The sequence below is a fragment of the Heptranchias perlo genome, chromosome 21 (assembly GCF_035084215.1).
Source record: "Heptranchias perlo isolate sHepPer1 chromosome 21, sHepPer1.hap1, whole genome shotgun sequence".
NCBI lineage: Eukaryota > Metazoa > Chordata > Chondrichthyes > Hexanchiformes > Hexanchidae > Heptranchias > Heptranchias perlo.
This window is the reverse complement of record NC_090345.1, coordinates 45,502,685-45,522,068: the sequence shown is the minus strand read 5'-3', so window position 1 is coordinate 45,522,068 and position 19,384 is coordinate 45,502,685. Positions and strand designations below refer to the sequence as shown.

At 39.5% G+C, this 19,384-nt stretch overlaps 1 protein-coding gene across 2 annotated transcripts in view; it reads left to right on the top strand.

The window, feature by feature from the left end:
- The window catches only part of jmjd1cb (jumonji domain containing 1Cb), a 262,438-nt gene that overhangs the window by 194,559 nt on the left and 48,495 nt on the right, over positions 1 to 19,384 (top strand). For both annotated transcript variants that reach the window (XM_068002613.1, XM_068002614.1), the window contains 3 exons: positions 13,746 to 13,851; positions 14,098 to 14,222; positions 14,734 to 14,877. In XM_068002613.1, the coding sequence (XP_067858714.1) occupies positions 13,746 to 13,851; positions 14,098 to 14,222; positions 14,734 to 14,877 (375 nt within the window). The remainder of the gene's footprint in view (positions 1 to 13,745; positions 13,852 to 14,097; positions 14,223 to 14,733; positions 14,878 to 19,384) is intronic.

The following is a 19,384-nucleotide window of genomic DNA, read 5'->3' as shown; positions in this document are numbered from 1 at the left end:
GCACAAGTTTAGAAGACAAGGCTGAAGTATTTGCAAATGTCTTCAGTCAAAAATATCAAGTGGACGATCCCACTCAACCTCTTCCCTAAGTCCCCACCATCATAGATGCTTGTGTCCAGTCAATTCAGAATAGTCCATGTGACATTAAAAAGCAGCTGAGTGTACTGGACACAGCGAAGGCGATTGGTCTGGACAACATCTTGGCTGTAGTGCTGAAGACCTGCACACCAGGACTAAGCATACCCCTGGTTAAGCTGTTCCAGTATTGCTATGACACTGGCATCTACTTGACAATATAGAAGATTGACTGTTACGTCCTATCCACAAAAAAAGCTTAAATCTAATGCAGCCAATTACCACCCTATCAGCCTCCTCCCAATTAGCAGCAGAACGATGGAAGGAGTATCAAAAGTGGCATCAAGCAACACCTACTTACTAATAACCAGCTCACTGATGCTCATTTTAGGTTCTGCCAGGACCACTTCGTTCCAGACTTCATCACAGCCTTGACCCAAGCATGCACACAGGCTGAATGCCAGAAGATAGGTGAAAGTAACTGCGCTCTATCAAAACAGCATTCGACCAATCATGGCACCCAGGAGTCATAGTAAAACTAATTGGGTTCAAGGGGAAAACCCTGCAATGGCTGGAGCCATACCTGATATAACGGAAGATGTTTGTGGTTGTCAAAGGGTTTTCACCACAGCCCCGAGGCATCTCTGCAGGAGTTGCTCAGAGTAGCGTCCTTGGCCCAACCATCTTCAGCTGATTCATCGATGGCCTTTCCTCCATCATAAGGTCAGGGGTGGGGCTGTTCGCTGATCAATCGACAATGTTCAGCTTTGTTTTCGTGATGTTGTTTTGTGATGGTACACAAGTTGCTCTTTTTAGGACAAAACTTCTATTTGACTGTTTTGTTTTCCATAATGCTAATGTAGGTCAGAATTGTGTTAGCTAAATAGTGCAGGAAAGTAAAATGTGCTGCCTGAAATATAAGCAATAGTGAACAGAAACCAATTTAGTCTGAAGTTTACTTCTGCGGCGAGAGTGATGTTTTCATTAAGCCACAAGCTACTTTGCTGCGAGCAGAAAACTAAAGTCCAAGGACATATAATATATAGATAATGGAGAATTAGAAAAGTTGAAAGAGCGTTAAACAGGGCAAGATAGTTTAATAAAAAATGAAGATGCGTGAAAACAAAGAAGGAAAAATGACCAAATCTAGGAATCCAAACTAAAATGTATTTAAATAGATTCTCCTGGTATAAAACAAAATTGGAGAATGAGAAATATTGATTAAAATAGGAAATCAAGATATTGTAGCAGTAACTGAAACTGGGTTAGGATTGGCAATTAAATATACCTGGATATAAAATGTTTCAGAAAGATAAGTCAGGAGAAAATGAGGCAGGGTGGTGGTATTAGAGTGTAAACATTTAAATAGAGAAATGGTCCAAACAGAATCTCTGAATTGAGCTGAGGAATATCAAGAGAATGGTTGGGATTATATTGCAGACCATTGAACATTGGGAAGGAAATGCAGGATGAAATGTGTAGACAAATTAGAGAACCATGTATTAACAATGGAGTAATAATTAGGAGATTTTAATTATCCAAAAATAGATTGGGATAGGAAAAAATTTGTGGTGACAAAGTGGAGATACTTTGCAGCCTGTGCAGGACTGTTTTCTTAGTCAGTATGCTGCTGCATATTGATTTTTTTTTTCATTTGGTTCCCCATCCCATATATATATATATATATATATATATATGTGAGAGGGAGAGAGGAAAAGACAGACAGAAGTGATAATGGAAAGCAAGATAGAAACAAGTAAAGGAGAACGAGTGAGAATTTTATTTTGTCAGACATCAGTGTCTTTAATTAGATGGGGTGTGAGAAGCTGAGGCTTCCTTGGTGGAGTTGATAGTAGTTCACAAAACTTTTTACAGAATTTGATTTTGCTTGCATTTATAGATGACATGTTGTACGAAGGAGCTGCAAGTATACATGGGCTCAAAACATATTAAAAATAGAATATAATTTTGCTCCAGAGCGTCAGGATTTTGTTGCAACAAATTAGGCATGCACACCCGAGTTGTATTCGAGTTTTGCTATTTGTCATGGATGCTGTAGCAGACATTAATGAGTATAGTCCTTGAAATTGCTGCATTATAATGTCCACACTGAAGGAATATTGTTTATGGTGCTTTTAGGTGATAGTTTGCAATTAAGTACTGGAAAGTATAAATTATGAAATCTCAACATTCCTTTTGTGTTTGTGAGTGCTGTAGATTTGACAGTATTCTTCTATTCAAGATAGACAGTGTAACTTGACACAATGTGTTAGGTTCCTGAAACAGAAGCTGAATTTGTTCATTGCACTGGGATAAAAAGGGGAACAGGAAACCACGGGAGACCAGGTGATATTTAAAATTAGCCCTTGTGGCAGTACATGTGAATTTTAATTGTAATCTTCTGAAGAAATTGACATATTTTGGTAAAATGTGCAGAAATGGAACAAAGATATTTTTGCAGTCTTCTAATGTATGGAATTTGAGGACATTTTAAAATGTTATGTATTGTAAGCATTTAGTGATACCAAGTAGACCCGACAGGGTAAATTCACCAATCCTATGCTCCCAGTGGGGAGCTGTGCGGGTTGGAGATGTGGCTACAACACTGTAGCCCTGCTAACTTATGATTGTTGCTCCCCACTGGCAACCCGGGATTGGTGAATTTACTCAACGATTTAAGTATTTTACCAGTTGATTAGGCTTAAAAATTTGAATTCCATAACTATTTATCTTTAATCTAATTCAAGCTGTTGGCGCAAACAATGAGAAACACTAAGCTTAAGATAATGCTGGTTTTGTATATTGGTAACTTGTTTATGTGTTAGTTTTTGTTTTGATTGATTGATCAGAGGGCAAGCTGAAGTTACCGGAGCTTTGTTTGCCAATTGGTGATGTGACCTTGGCAAACACTTACGCTTATGATGTGCAGTAATTATTTGCAACTATATACTCTATTCAGTTGTGAATTTTTTTAAATCGTTTTGTGCAGTTCATAGAATATAAATCATTTCAGTCTGTTTTGAGTTAAGTGATTACATGACATTGCAAAATTTTCTGGATCTATGCTAATATACACTGCACAGCATTCTACTCATTATTTGGATTGGGTTTTTGATTCATATAAAATGCTTTGAGGTCATTTTATCATTCTCTTGGGTAAGCTATTTCTGTATATGATTAGAGGAAGGAATGAGGCATCTTGATTAGGTAAATGCTGTACAGCTTTAACAAGTACTTCTCTACAGTGTTGTCCAATTTTCTCCCTCCTCTATCAAACGTAGTGTCATTGGAATAACATTCCACGGGTGCCATCCGTCTCTGATTCCTTACCTAAGTGGTCATTCTTAATTTGTGAGCCTCTACAGGGAATGTTAATGAGCTATAAAGTAAGTGAGGGTGAATCACAGTGAAGTTTCATTCTGTTCTTGCATTCAAGTTTCAGTGTTGTATTCACATTACTTAGAATGCAAAAGTGCAGTCCCACATTTTGCTGTGTACATGGTTGTACAAGATATTACAAGATTGTACAAGATACATGTGTTACAAGATATTAGTCTCACTGTGGATTAATGTTTTGGTCCAGTCTAATGCAAGTAAAGTTGCTTTTATACTGGTGCTTGCCTGGATCAGATTCTGGGAGACCTGCATCCATTAGCCTGCTCTGGACATTTGTACGGCTGAAATCCAGCTCCTTTATCCCAACACACTTGTAAACCCAGTTTTTCATGGAAAAGAGTTAGCAGTTGCAGAGCGTTGGCAAAACCACGAGTTCCCATGTGCTGTAATAGGGACTGATGGGATATGGGTTTGTGCCTGCAAGTTCTCAAATGACTTGCATGAGATGACTTGTACAATGATATTAAATTTACTAATAACTGTTGGGTCAAAATGTGGACCAATTGAGCAGATGGCTTAAGGAATGTTCAGTGGGTTTTAGTGTAACTGCCTATATTGTTTTCCATCAACTGGTCCTGTAATATAAGCAGGGCTTTTGATTTATTCCCCCCACCCCTCCCCTGGGACACCATCCCCTCCAACAGCAAAATAAGAATTTAGTGTATTTTAAATTACACGATAGGCCTATGCTGAATTTTTGCAATTACTTGTTGAATTGCTCCTGCAAAATTGAAAGGTTAGGCTTACCAGTGTTATTTATATGACTCTTTGTTTTTAATCTGTTCACGTCCTTACCAAATTTACAATGGGAAGCAACTCGTCAACTACAAAAGAATGACCTGAAGAAGATCTAGCAAAATGAATGCTTCACTGTCACAGTGCATCTAAATAGGTCAAAATAAATCATTAACTTCATGATTGTTGAGTCTCTGCCTGTGCTTATGTTGCAGAATTTAAATGCTGCTAATGTTATGGGGATGTATGTGAAGAACGTTGCAACTGGAGCAAAGTTCACAGTTGGGAATCATTCAGACTTGTGGCAGTGCGGATACCACATGGCTCTGTTACAATGAAGTTTCATGCACATTGGCAGAATTTAGAAAATGTCATCACCATCCTGTCCTGCAATGATTGGTACTTGTCATTCACATGTTTTAAAAAAATAAATGACCATGTGCCCAGTTTTTTGATATGAAAAAACATCAGCCTGATTTTTTTTTGTTCTTTCACTGGGCTTATGTGGAGGAAATTTGAAAAGTTTTTTTTCTACCAGTGCTTGTTTGACAGATTTCTTGCTGTGCAGTTTTCTAATTACAGTCGAGTTTTGTTGGTAAGAAATCTGGAATGCAGCTTTTCCAGCTATGCAGTAACACTAGACAAATTAATGATTGCCTCCCAGGCTTTTCTCTTAGAATGAAATTTAAATTCTGTTCATCCATCGGCCTGCTGGAGTAAAAAGGCAGTGAGCTGTTTCAAATGAATTGTTTGAAAGGGAGAGAAATGTGATATATTTGGTAACTGCTTTACTGCAGTACTTTTGCATAGGATCATACATAGACCTCTAGGTGGTTCTGCCGTTCATTTAGATTATCGCTGTTCTGTACCTCAACTCCATTTACCAGCCTTTGATCCATATACCTTGATGTTCGTACCTAATAAAAATCTACCAGTCTAAGTCTTGAAAATTTCTGATTATCCAGCGTCCAGAATCTTTTGAGGAAGAGTTTTCCAGATTTCTATTACCCTTTGTGTGAAAAAATGCTTCTTGATTTCATTCTTAAATAGCCTAGCTCTAATTTTAAGATTATGTCCCCTTGTTCTGGATTCCTCCACCTGTGGAAATAGTTTCTCTGCATCTACCCTATTGAATCCCTTTATCATTTTAAAGATCTCAATTAAATCACCTCTCAACCTTCTAAACTCAAGAGAATACAAGTTTATGCAACCTATCCTTATAATATAACCCTTTACGACCTGGTACAATTCTGGTGAAACAGTACTATATCGCCTTCAATGCCAATATGTATCCCCTCCAAGGCCAGTATTTTTTCCCAAGGTTTGGTGCTCAAAACTGAACGCAGTACTCCAGATAAGGTCTGACCAAGGCTCAGTATAAATGAAGCATCACTTCCCTCACTTTTTATTCCAACATCCTTGAGATAAAGGCCAACATTCTATTAGTCTTTTTGATTACTTTTTGTAGCTGTGCACTGGCTTTTAGTGATTTGTGTAGATGTACACCTAAATCCCTTTGCTTCTCCGCAGTTCTTTTTGTTTACACCCCTACCTCAGCCAGGAATTCAGTCAGCAGTGCATGGAGGTTGGAGTTGCAGACCACTCGGGATGTGTTCAGTATACACTGTAATTAGCTGACTAGGTCTATTTCTGTACAACAGTCCTCCTGGTTTTTTCCTCCCTTACCCCTAGAGGCATATCTTAATGTTGCATAATGCTCTATCTGGCAATTGTGGTCAAAACATTCCATTCATGCCACAGCCACAGATTCACAGTTATTGCAAATTAGTGGTTGATTTGCATTAAGTGATTCAATGTGAGCGTTGCAGAATTGCTTTGGTATTTTGGAGTCGCAGCTCCATGTCTTGACCTCAGTGTTGGCCTGGCCTGGCAAGGAGTAGGTTCACGTGATGCTTGTATAAACAGTTGATGCTTATCTCCTACAGTTTTCTGCAGGAATGATAAACTCAGTATGAGTGTTGGACTGGTAATCCAGCACAGGAACCAAATCTAGACAGCTGCAAGTATGGGAATATTTTATTTAGTTTGAATCATTATGATTTCAAGTGTGATGAAATAGTCATGAATAAAATTGGAAGGGATATGGGGATATTAGTGGGCTCAGTGAATGACATGTCAAATCACTGTGGACCAGCAATCAACAAAGCAACTGGAATGCTGAACTACATAGCCTAAACAGTGGAACACAAGTCAGAAGTCATGCTTAACTGTGCCGTGGTCTAATCAGATGACCTCTCGAGTCATCGATTCAGAACTAGCCCACTTCTGGTCACGAAAGCACGAAGATAGCATGTAAGTGGTGTAAGGAAGAGCCACAAAATTGATCCCCAGTGCCAAATAACTGAGTTATGAGGAAAGAACAGAAAAGCATGGGTTTCTCAGTGAAAGGAGGTGACCTAATAGAGACGTTTAAGATTGTAAACTGTATTGAAAAGTTAAATCTGGAACACTAATTCAATTTAAGAAGTTAAACCATGAGAGGAGGACAAAGAGACACAAGTTCAAAATAGCAAAATTCGATTCACCCCACGTGATATCAAGAAACGGCTGAGTGCACTGGATACAGCAAAGGCTATGGGCCCCGACAACATCCCGGCTGTAGCACTGAAGACTTGTGCTCCAGAACTAGCTGCACCTCCAGCCAATCTGTTCCAGTACAGCTACAACACTGGCATCTACACGACAATGTGGAAAATTGCCCAGGTATGTCCTGTCCACAAAAAGCAGGACAAATCCAATCCGGCCAATTACCGCCCCATCAGCCTACTCTCAATCATCAGCAAAGTGATGGAAGGTGTCGTCGACAGTGCTATCAAGTGGCACTTACTCATCAATAACCTGCTCACCGATGCTCAGTTTGGGTTCCACCAGGACCACTTGGCTCCAGACCTCATTACAGCCTTGGTCCAAACATGGACAAAAGAGCTGAATTCCAGAGGTGAGGTGAGAGTGACTGCCCTTGACATCAAGGCAGCATTTGACCGAGTGTGGCACCAAGGAGCCCTAGTAAAATTGAAGCCAATGGGAATCGGGGGGAAAACTGTCCAGTGGCTGGAGTCATACCTAGCACAAAGGAAGATGGTAGTGGTTGTTGGAGGCCAATCATCTCAGCCCCAGGACATTGCTGCAGGAGTTCCTCAGGGCAGTGTCCCAGGCCCAACCATCTTCAGCTGCTTCATCAATGACCTTGCCTCCATCATAAGGTCAGAAATGGGGATGTTCGCTGATGATTGCACAGTGTTCAGTTCCATTCGCAACCCCTCAAATAATGAAGCAGTTCGAGCCCGCATGCAGCAAGACCTGGACAACATCCAGGCTTGTGCTGATAAGTGACAAGTAACATTCGAGCCAGACAAGTGCCAGGCAATGACCATCTCCAACAAGAGAGAGTCTAACCACCTCCCCTTGACATTCAATGGCATTACCATCGCCGAATCCCCCACCATCAACATCCTCGGGGTCACCATTGACCACAAACTTAACTGGACCAGCCATATAAATACTGTGGCTACAAGAGCAGGTCAGAGGCTGGGTATTCTGTGGCGAGTGACTCACCTCCTGACTCCCCAAAGCCTTTCCACCATCCACAAGGCACAAGTCAGGAGTATGATGTAATACTCTCCACTTGCCTGGATGAGTGCAGCTCCAACAACACTCAAGAAGCTCGACACCATCCAGGACAAAGCAGCCCGCTTGATTGGCACCCCATCCACCACCCTAAACATTCACTCCCTTCACCGGCGCACAGTGGCTGCAGTGTGTACCATCCACAGGGTGCACTGCAGCAACTCGCCAAGGCTTCTTCGACAGCACCTCCCAAACCCGCGACCTCTACCACCTAGAAGGACAAGAGCAGCAGGCACATGGGAACAACACCACCTGCACGTTCCCCTCCAAGTCTCACACCATCTCAACTTGGAAATATATCGCTGTTCCTTCATCATTGCTGGGTCAAAATCCTGGAACTCCCTTCCTAACAGCACTGTGGGAGAACCTTCACCACACGGACTGCAGCGGTTCAAGAAGGTGGCTCACCACCACCTTCTCAAGGGCAATTAGGGATGGGCAATAAATGCCGGCCTCACCAGCGACGCCCACATCCCATGACCGAATTTTAAAAAAAATAACAAATTTAGGGCTGATTATTTTTCTCTCAGAAGACTGATTTGCATGTGAAATTGTCTTCCAGGTGGGTAGTGGAAGCAACAGTTGAATGAAGTAATGTGAGGGACTGTCGGTTCTTTAGATGTATGAGCTGAGGTGGGCCAAGTCCACCTCCATCTGTATCTACTTTGCAAGACCTCCATGTATCTTTTTACATAAACTGACAAATGATTGGTTAATGAAGTAGAACTTGAATAGATGACCTCCTTGAGTAAGTATGCTTGGCTTTAATGCTGGAGTTACTTGGCCATCTATGCTTCCATCCTTAAATTTTAAGCAAACTACAAGAAAAAATACCATTTGGCAAGACTTTATGGTTTGTGTGTCCTAAATTTCCATAAATTTGTTTAAAATTGTAGAAGTAATTGACTCTGCAGCATTTTTTTAAATTGATATCGTGGACACTTTCAAATAGAAAAAGTTTGATGTATACCGCTTGTTATTTTTCTTATTTTATGATTATTTAAGAATTTTTTAAAAATCTTTTTACCTGACCTGGATCTCACTGTAATTTCTTAATCATTCTTGGCATCATCCAAATGCTGTAGGAGTAATTCCAGTCCCTTCCTAACCAGATATTTATCAAACTGGGGCTTCAAGACTAAAACAAGCTGATTATACTGTACAGAAGAACAGACATGGCCATATGGATGATATCATTGATGCTGAAATAAATCAAATTATCTAGAGTCATCTCATGATTTCTCAAACAATCTATTCAGAATAGTACTGTGCTTTTGAGCTACAGCTTGGCCTTGTGCTAATGTGTGGAAAATGCTTCTATTCCAATAATGAAGACGACCCTACAAAGAAGGTAATTAATTTTTCTAGGCAATAGTGCAGGTGACCTGCCTGTTTACCAATATCCCTGTAACCGGGTGTTAGCTGAAGTGTGACAGCAGACTGGTGTGACACTACCTCTTTTTCTTCCCCTGCCTGTGGATGCACCTGGACTCTGCTCTATGCCTCCCCACGACAGCATGACTATAATCAGTAGTTCTGCTTGTGGAGGATCACAGGCACAAATGCTGATGTAGCATTCTGTGGCATATTTGCTGACCCCCCCCCCCCCCCTACCTTTTTATATATGCATTTTGTAGCTGAATTAAAAATTGATAGTATTGTGACTTTGTTTCTTCATAGTGTTGTTTTATCTGTACAGCAAACAGGGTTTGTTGAGGGTTTTGATTCCAATCCAATACGTTACCATTCTGCAGTGATGTGAATGTGTTCTAATGTGAATAGCTGATAAGGATGAGGCTTTCTCACAGGGGGCGGTAGTGTCATGGTTGTGTTGTTGGACAAGTCATCCAGAGGCCTGGACAAATAATCTAGAGACTGTGAGTTCAAATCCCACCATGGCAGTCTGAGAATTTGAATTCAGTTTTAAAAAGCTGGTATCAGTAAAAGTATTGGATTGTCGTAAAACCCAACTGGTTCAATTAAGTCCTTTCGGGAACAAAACCTGCTGTCCTGCCTGGCCTATATGCGACTCCAGTCCCGAACCAATGAGGTCGATTTTTAACTGCCCTCTTAAGTGGCACTAAGCAAACCACTTAGTTTAGGGTTGGGCAATAAATGCTAGCCTTGCCAGCAACACCCACATCTGAGAATGAATAAAAGAAGTACAGCATTACTGCATCCTTTGGATTTGTTAGAAGTCTACAGATGTTTCAAATGAAATGATATGTAAACAGTGCAAATTTATCTTCTGTGACCAGTAAAGCGGCCCCTGTACTTGCTGCAATAAACTTTTTGTCTCAGTGTCAGTGAATTGAGATCAAGCTGTTGTAAAACATCTGATTCAAATCAGCGATGTTTCTCTTCGTTCATTTGACTTCCCATTTCTGCAAACAGTGTTTTCCCTTAGCTTGGGGTGAGGGTGGAGTGGGATTCCGGGTCTGAAACAGAACTTTCTTGGCATGCTGGCTGGCTGCTCTGGTCAGTGCAAGTCCTATTTTTATTGTATACAAAGTTCTATGCTGCAGCACCTCAACATGCCAATTTATGAACTCGATTTCTGTATTGCAGACTCTTATCTTTATTAAATAACCACGTTGTTTGAAATTAATTGCAAGTCTCTAGGGGAAGTGACTCCTTAACATAATTTTACTACTGAATTAAGTATTTCTTTCACAAAAATATCAGTGGTGCTATATAAGGCAGCTGATTCAATTTGGACCAAGGTGAACCAGATGAAGACCGTTAGTAATATGAAGTAGGTTACAGATATTTTAATTTTTGCACCTAGTGACTGAGGACCTTGAAGTGAGCTTGTTAAGATTCATTACCTATACATATTTGGAGAAGCAGAGCATTGGAATAATTTAATTTTTCTAGAATGCATGAGGTGATGAATGGCTTTTGTGCTGATTAAATGGGTTTAGCTGCAGGCTGAGATCTTTAATCTGAGTATGGGAGCCATTTGTTGCCGAGGATGTGCAGGACAAATGGAGGTTATCACTTGTACTGTTTTATAAAGCATCGACACGACAAAAAGTAGTTTTTACCATTGTGACTGGTTATGTTTTACTTTCAAACACTCTTCTGAAATACAGAAATTTATTATAGTTTAATTTTTATGGTGTTGTGCAGCTATTTCTAGAGGTACCTTCTCAGGAGGTGGCAACTTTTACTTTCCAAAGAATGTGGCACTCGCAAACTGCTTAGATAACAGTAATATTATGTGGGTGACAGTCATGGCTTTGGATGGCTCTTGCCGAAAATGGCAACCGCTTAGTATGCTTTCCGCGTGGCTCCTGGATCACATTTACATAGCACCTTTCACAACCAATGAAATACTTTTGAAGTGTAGTCACTGTTATGATGGAGGGAAACTCAGCAGCTAATTTGCAGACAGCAAGGTCCTACAGACTGCAACATGATAATGACTGGATAATCTGTTTTAGTGATGTTGGTTGAAGGATAAATATTGGCCAGTACTCTGGGGAGAACTCCCCATCTCCTCTTCAAATGGTGCCATGGGATCTTTTATGTCCATCTGAGAGGGCAGATGGGACCTCAGTTTAACGTCCCATCCAAAAGACGGCACCTCCGACAGTGCAGCAGTCCCTCACTACTGCACTGAAATGTCAGCCTAGATTATGTGCTTAAATCTCTGGAGTGGGACATGAACCTACACCCATATGTGTATGGATATATGCAATATCTATCCTATGGAACAAAATCTTGGGTCAAACCAGAAAATTAAGTTTAAAAGACAAAAGTATTACACACGCATTATTCACACGCACAAATAAGTTCTGCCTCTTCTATATGCTGTTCTATATATGTCTTTTAAGGGTGTACGGCCATTTGGCTGGTGAAGTGTGTCCTATGCTGTAATGTTCAGGGGCAATGAAAGGGGACAGGTATGTTACTTACTTTCATTGTCCTTATTCTTCAATTTAAAAAGTACCAATGTTACTATCCTACTATCCTCTGCAACTGGATGTTGAATAGAATTTGAGTTTTGTACCTGCATTACGGTAATTTTCCTCTAGTTGTACAACCAGCTTGCATTTATGTTGGAGGCTAGATATTTAAAATGGGAATTCTGGCATCTTTTGATACAGGATTTTTTATTAAATCCTATTTCATACTGTCTGTTTTTCTTGTTTTCTTTTTAGGTAATTTAAAAATGACAAAATAAGTTGAAACCATATTCAGGTCATTTTATATGTACCCTTTTTGCACATGTATCAAATATTGTGAGCCCTTTTGAAACCTACAAGGGCAGTGTTTCATTCCCCAGTTGAGAAGAGGTAAAATCAGACTACTGGGAGTGATGTACAGGATGTGGAAGAGGGAAGTCTTATAATGGAATAACTCACTTCGGTGCCAAAGGAAATCTCCCCGTTGAGATTTGTTGGACTTGGGAAGACATAAGAAATAGGAGCAGGAGTAGGCCATACGGCCCCTTGAGCCTGCTCCGCCATTCAGTAAGATCGTGGCTGATCTTCTACCTCAACTCCACTTTCGCGCCCTATCGCTCTATACCTTGAATCCCTTATTGTCCAAAAATCATTCAACTTCAGTCTTGAATATAACGACTGAGCATCCACAGCCCTCTGGGGTGGAGAATTCCAAAGATTCACAACCCTCTGAGTGAAGAAATTTTTCCTCATCTCTGTTCTAAATGGCCGACGCCTTATCCTGAGACTATGCCCCCTAGTTCTAGACTTTACAGCTAGGGGAAACAGCCTCTCAACATCTACCCTGTCAAGCCCTCTAAGAATTTTATACGTTTCAATGAGATCACCTCTCATTCTTCTAAACTCCAGAGAATATCAGCCCATTCTACTCAATTGCTACCTAGTATAATTGGAACCGCCGTAGTATATAGAAGAGACTGAATTTAGTTGTATGTGTAATTCTTCCTTTTTTAAACTTATTTTTCTAGTTTCAAGTATCATTGATGTGCAAGATGGTGGGTGATGTGCCCATCAGGCATTTGCAAATGCTGATTTTAAAATTGCATACTTACAGAAGATGCAGCCTTCTGTTTTGGTCCTTCTCCAAAACTGTGAGTGAGATTGAAAACTCAGCAGCATGGACATTGTGGGCACATTATTCCAGAATTCTTGTGAAGCCGTGTCTTACTTTGAAGAAGAATGAGAACTGTTACATATAATGAAAGTAATTACCCTTTCTACACAAGGAATCAAGACTAGGAAGTGGGTTTGTCTGCTTGCAGTTCTGTCTTCTGCCTTTTGGCCCAATTCCTGACAATGCTCAATAAACCACATGTTATCGTATCTTACTACTTGTGTTCTTTTTCAAATCAAATCAGTCACATTTGCAGCACACGGTTTTCAAAATTTTTCCTCATTTTTTTCCCCATGCCTGTGAATAAGTAGGTGAGTAAAGAGCTGCTCCTGGGCATGCTGTTCTAAGCAGACTGCAGGAATTACATTTCTATTGATTCTCTGCCCTTCTGGGGAAATGACTAATCTTCACTTGATGCAGCCAAAATTGGGGTCTTGTGGAGCTGGGCACCAAACTTGAATCCATTGCTGTGGCCCCATGTGGCACTCATGTTCTGATGTTCCACCTTGCCACCTGATAATTTTAACAGTTGCATTTCTTTATTGATATCTACCTTCTCAATGGGAATATCAATCGTGAGACACTGCTTCAAGCAGCACTGGCCCAGATCTGTAAAGATTAGAGTCTGTGCATAAAAAATGCACAGACATATACATATAAATTTGTTAAGGAAAATAGATAGGTCTTATCATAAAGAAGTTAAAGAAACCTGATGCAGGACTGCTGTGATGAATGGAACATGCATATTATTAATTAATGCAAAGGTATGGAACTTTAACAAAGGCACTTCTGTTATTTTTAAAAAGGACGACATAGACAGTCTGAGCCCAGTACTCAGGGACAACCCTCCTCTTCATGAAGAAGTGAAAGCGTGGGTTAAAGAACAAAAAGTTCAGGAGATTTTTATGCAAGGTAATATTTTCTGATTTTCTTGTGTACTTGTGTTATCTTATGAAAAATGAATAATATTACCAACTTCATTTTTTAAATTCATCTTAATGCAAAACTTTGAACAATATATTTGAAGCAATTCATTTCTTTTGGGACAAGTTATTCAATCCTTTGTAATAGTGGGAACTGATATAAAACATTATTTCCAATCTCATCTTTTGTTCCTTTGCAGTTACCAGTTGCTCATTAGTGTGTTGCTCCTTACAGGTCCCTATTCATTGAACGGCTATAGAGTACGAGTATACAGGCAAGATTCTGCCACCCAGTGGTTCACTGGTATCATTACTTATCACGATCTTTTAAGCCGCACTATGATCGTGATGAATGACCAGGTAAATAGACTTTGAGGAATTGCTTATTAGTGCTGCACGAATTTATTTGTTAACCTGGGTGCTCTGAAATGTTTTAGAAAAATTAAATGTTGACTTTGTCCAAATTTTAGTTAAATTACCACCACCTTAAATGATGTGATATTTCATGAATATGTTCTTGTTTTCCACCTTAAGGAAGGTGGTGACCCACATTATGGTTCAGTTTCACTGGTGCTCGAAAACTTCAATTACCTTACCGAGTAGGCCATTTTTCATATATAAGCCTCAATAGCAAATGTCGACAGGCTATTCATCATAGTGAAATGCATTGCCCACACGTGCACCTTCTAGCAAGGGTCACGGGATAGCTGTCATGGGTGGGGAGGGGGGGATTGAATATATTACAAATGTTAAGTAGCATTAGTGCTTATTCAATGCAGTATTTTATATACACTAGTCTGATTTAAGTGCAGTAAGTGTAAATTTTTTGATACATATTATAAATGGTGTCCTGTTTTTGTGAACAAACCAGGTGCTAGAACCACAGAATGTCGACCCTTCTATGGTACAAATGACTTTTTTGGATGATGTTGTTCATTCTCTGCTGAAAGGTGAAAACATAGGCATCACATCAAGACGAAGGTCTCGTTCCAATCAAAATAGTGCAGCAGTTCATGTGAGTAGTTAAGACGATTAGAATTATTTAATGTAGAATGCTTAGGGCTGCTATATTTCCAGCAAATCCTATTTATCTAATCACTGCATGTTTCTACTCCTGTTTAAATAAAGAATAATAGCTACTTGTCTGGGAGTAATTAGAAAGCAGTAATCTGATTAATTAGTTCAAATGATGGAGAGTGTTATTTGAGTGATCTGTAACTCATCTAAACTCCAATGTGTATGTGGCTTTCTGTTGCACATTCAGGGACCTTCATGTGGGTGATTTTACTCAGTGATACTGGTTTTTATTTTTGACAATGCTGGTACTCTGCATGGTGATGTTAATCTTGAGCCTTGTAACTGATATTGCATGTTTATTGAGAAATTTTGGCTGTTTATGAAAGGAGAAAATGAATATGTTTGCTAATCAAATGTGCACTTCTGGATTTATTTTGAAAATCTTCTATATATTTAAAATGCTTTAATATAGTGAGCTACACATTAGATGTGGAGGTGGCACACCTGTGGCAGAAAAAAACTTGTCATGCTTTTTTTATTGGCTCTACTTAAGCAACTTAACCATACTGATTTACTGAAATACAAATCCCACAGAAACTAACAGGAAAGCAATTCCTTTTGAAAAGCTGCAATTTCAAAAATCACAAAGCTGAATTCACTTTTTCGACTCTATTCCATCTGACATTCTACTCTTTATAACATTTTTAAAATCTTGCTTTATGTTCCAGTTTGCTGTTTCCTTGTTGTATGCAAATTTTAATGTTTTATGCTGTGTTTCAAATACATTATTGGACCTGATCTTGACTGCCATTCACTTTTTTTGTTTTGTTTAAAAAAAAAATACCTGTTTTTCATTTTATTCCTTTGCTCCAATTCACTGTGACGTTTTGGCCTCAAATTTGATCAGATTACTGCTTTCTAATTACTCCCAGTGACATAAGCTGCTATTCTTCATTTAAAGAAGAGCAGAAACATTCAGTGATTAGATAAATAAATAAAAACTTTTTTTCCTGCACTTTTCAGATTTCGCTGGCACAAATCTGTATTCCCACATGACCCCTTTGTTCCCCACCCATACGTGAGGTTCTTTATATCAGTTGGGATAAAAGAAATTTATTTTTTGTTTCTTTCATGTAAATTATCAATGTCTTCTATAGTTTTAACTCCCGTTTTTAAAATCTACCCTGATTGTGTGTATACACGATCCAGCTCATGTTTAGCGCATGCTAGTACCTGCCCTTCAAAAGAGCACTTCAATGGCAACACATGGAGAGACACAAACAATAAACATAATGGCCCAGAATTTCCTGAAATGACGTAACTGGCAAGTTATGTTAAAAATTATGCTGATCTTCCCCTTGGAACGTAAAAACTGGCTTTAAGCAAGGGGAAATCCAGCGTAAACATTTGCGGCCCAAGGAAAGTACTGAACTTGTGCCATATTCCTTCTTTAAGTCCCTCTTCATTCACGAAAATGAAAGTTTGAAGCCATCAAACTATTATTTATGCACATTAGGCACAGCATGTTTAAGAAAATGGAGTCATGCAAGTTTTTCAGTTTTTAATGCAAATCATTTTGATGCCATAAAAAGTACAGAAATTACATTTAGGTCTTGTTAGGCCTGTCTCTTCACCACTTTCATAGCATCTGAGATGTCAACTTATTGCTATTGTGTTTCTGAGTTACCGTCTGCTAACGTAGATTGCAAATTCCCAGCCAACATTACACCCCTGATAAGAATTGAGGTTTTATCTTGAATTCCCACTGCTTTCAGTTTCACATACAGTCTTTCAAGAGGATCTTTATTGAAGGCTTTCTGGAAATCTAGATACACCACATCTTAAGGTTTTCCACAGCCCACTTGGGATTACATTGCCTCAGAAAAAATCATGGAGTTTGGTCAGGTAGCATCTTATCCTTTTTAAACCATGTCGGCTGTTATTTACTATAATATCATCCTCAAGTTTGTTCCTGATCGATTCTATTATTTTACTAGTTAGTGATGCAAAGTTGGGGCTTCAGTTGCATGAATTAGATTTGTCCTCTTTTTGGGTACATTTTACCTTATTTCCAATCTAATGGAACCTCCCCAGCATTCATGATGATTGTCAGCACTTCACAAATGTTATCCTTAGTTTCTGTTAGTATACTGGGGCAAGTATTATCTGCCCCCAAGGATGTTATTTTTTGTTTTGAACCCTTTAAGCCCATCTGGAATCTCTCTTTTAATGATGTTGAAGTCTGTAATTCTCTATTAATTGAAGGAATATCTGCAGTAAATACTTCAATGAGGTACCTATTGAGTCTATTAACTATTCTCTGTTCATCTCAGTTTTATCTTTTAAGGTTGCTGTCTCTTCCCTGAGTGTCCTTATATTATTAGAAGAATGTTTTTGATGCTGTGTTTTACTGTGCTCATGGTCAACCTTTTGACAGACTTCTGAAGTTTCCTCAGCATTTCTTTGAAAATATTCCATTAGTCCTCACCTGAGGTGATGTTGAATAGTTTCTCCATTAGTCAATTTGTTTTATCTGTTCTCATGCCCTTTTTGTTGGCTCATTTGGCCCATGTATACCTGGATGTTGATCCTCAGCAGTGTTGAATCCCAAATCATATTGAACTTAATCATGTTAAGATTGCTATTATTTAAGGCCATCATGACTTCCATTCTCTTATATGTTGTCAGGGTCACTTAACCGTTGCCCAGTCAATCTGAAAACTTGCTCTTGTAGCTTTCCTGATGCACTGATTATGAAGCAATAATTCATTACATTACATTTTCTAATTCTGACCCTAAACCTCTTGGGAATTCCCAGTTTATATTTGGGTTGCTTGAAATCCCCCATTAATAAAACCTTCCTGTTTCCATTTTGTTATCTAGTCATAAAATAACTGCTTTCCTTATTTTGACCTGGCACTCAATAGTGAACCCCTAGTGATACTTTAGCTCTCTATATCTCAGTAAACTATATTGTTAGGTATTTTTCCTTTTTTACTGAGTCTATTTCCTTCACCCCCACCCCCAGATGTGTCTTACATAAAGAGCTTACACTCCTTAGGTGTCAGCCTTGGCTCTGTGGTAGCACTCTCGTCTCTAAGTTAGAAGATCATGGGTTCAAGCCCCACTCCAGAGACTTGAGCACATGATTTAGGCTGATACTTCAGTGCAGTACTGAGGGAGTGCTGCGCTGTCTGAGGTGCCGTATTTTAGATGAATTGTGAAACCGAGGTTCGTCCGCCCTCTCAGGTGGATGTATAAATTCCCATGGCATTATTCAAGAAAGTGCAGGGGAGGTCACCCGGTGTCGTGGTCAACATTTATCCCTCAACCAGTTTCATTAAAAAGGAGATTAGCTGTTCATTCACCTCATTGTTGTTTGTGGGACGTTGCTGTGCGCATATTGGCTGCTCCGTTTTCTTATAATGAACATAGGAACAGGAGTAGGCCATTCAGCCCCTTGTGCCTGCTCCGCCATTTGATAAGATCATGGCTGATCTGTGATCTAGCTCCATATACCTGCCGTTGGCCCATATCCCTTAATACCTTTGGTTGCCAAAAAGCTATCTATCTCACATTTAAATTTAGCAATTGAGCTAGTATCAATTGCTGTTTGCGGAAGAGAGTTCCAAACTTCTACCACCCTTTGTGTGTAGAAATGTTTTCTAATCTCACTCCTGAAAGGTCTGGCTCTAATTTTTAGACTGTGCCCCCTTCTCCTAGAATTCCCAACCAGCGGAAATAGTTTCTCTCTATCCACCCTATCTGTTCCCCTTAATATCTTATAAACTTCGATCAGATCACCCCTTCACCTTCGAAACTCTAGAGAATACAACCCCAATTTATGTAATCTCTCCTCGTAACTTAACCCTTGAAGTCTGGGTATCATTCTAGTAAACCTACGCTGCACTCCCTCCAAGGCCAATATGTCCTTCCGAAGTTGCGGTGCCCAGAACTGCTCACAGTACTCCAGGTACGGTCTAACCAGGGTTTTGTATAGCTGCAGCATAACTTCTGCTCCCTTGTACTCTAATCCTCTAGATATAAAGGCCAGCATTCCATTAGTCTTATTGATTATTTTCTGCACCTGTTCATGACACTTCAATGATCGATGTACCTGTACCCCTAAGTCCCTTTGGACATCCACTGTTTTTAACTTTTTACCATTAAGAAAGTACCCTGTTCTATCCTTTTTTGATCCAAAGTGGATGACCTCACATTTGTCTACATTGAATTCCATTTGCCACAGTTTTGCCCATTCACCTAATCTATCAATATCCCTTCGTAATGTTTTCATCTACACTGCTTACAATGCCACCAATCTTTGTGTCATCGGCAAACTTAGATATGAGACTTTCTATGCCTTCATCTAAGTCGTTAATAAATATTGTGAAACAGTGCCTACAATTCAGAACGTAATTCATTGGCTGCGAAGCAATTTGGAACATCCGGGGTTTGTGAAAGGAGCTGTACAAGTGCAAGTTCTTTCCTCCTTTTCCTGTCTA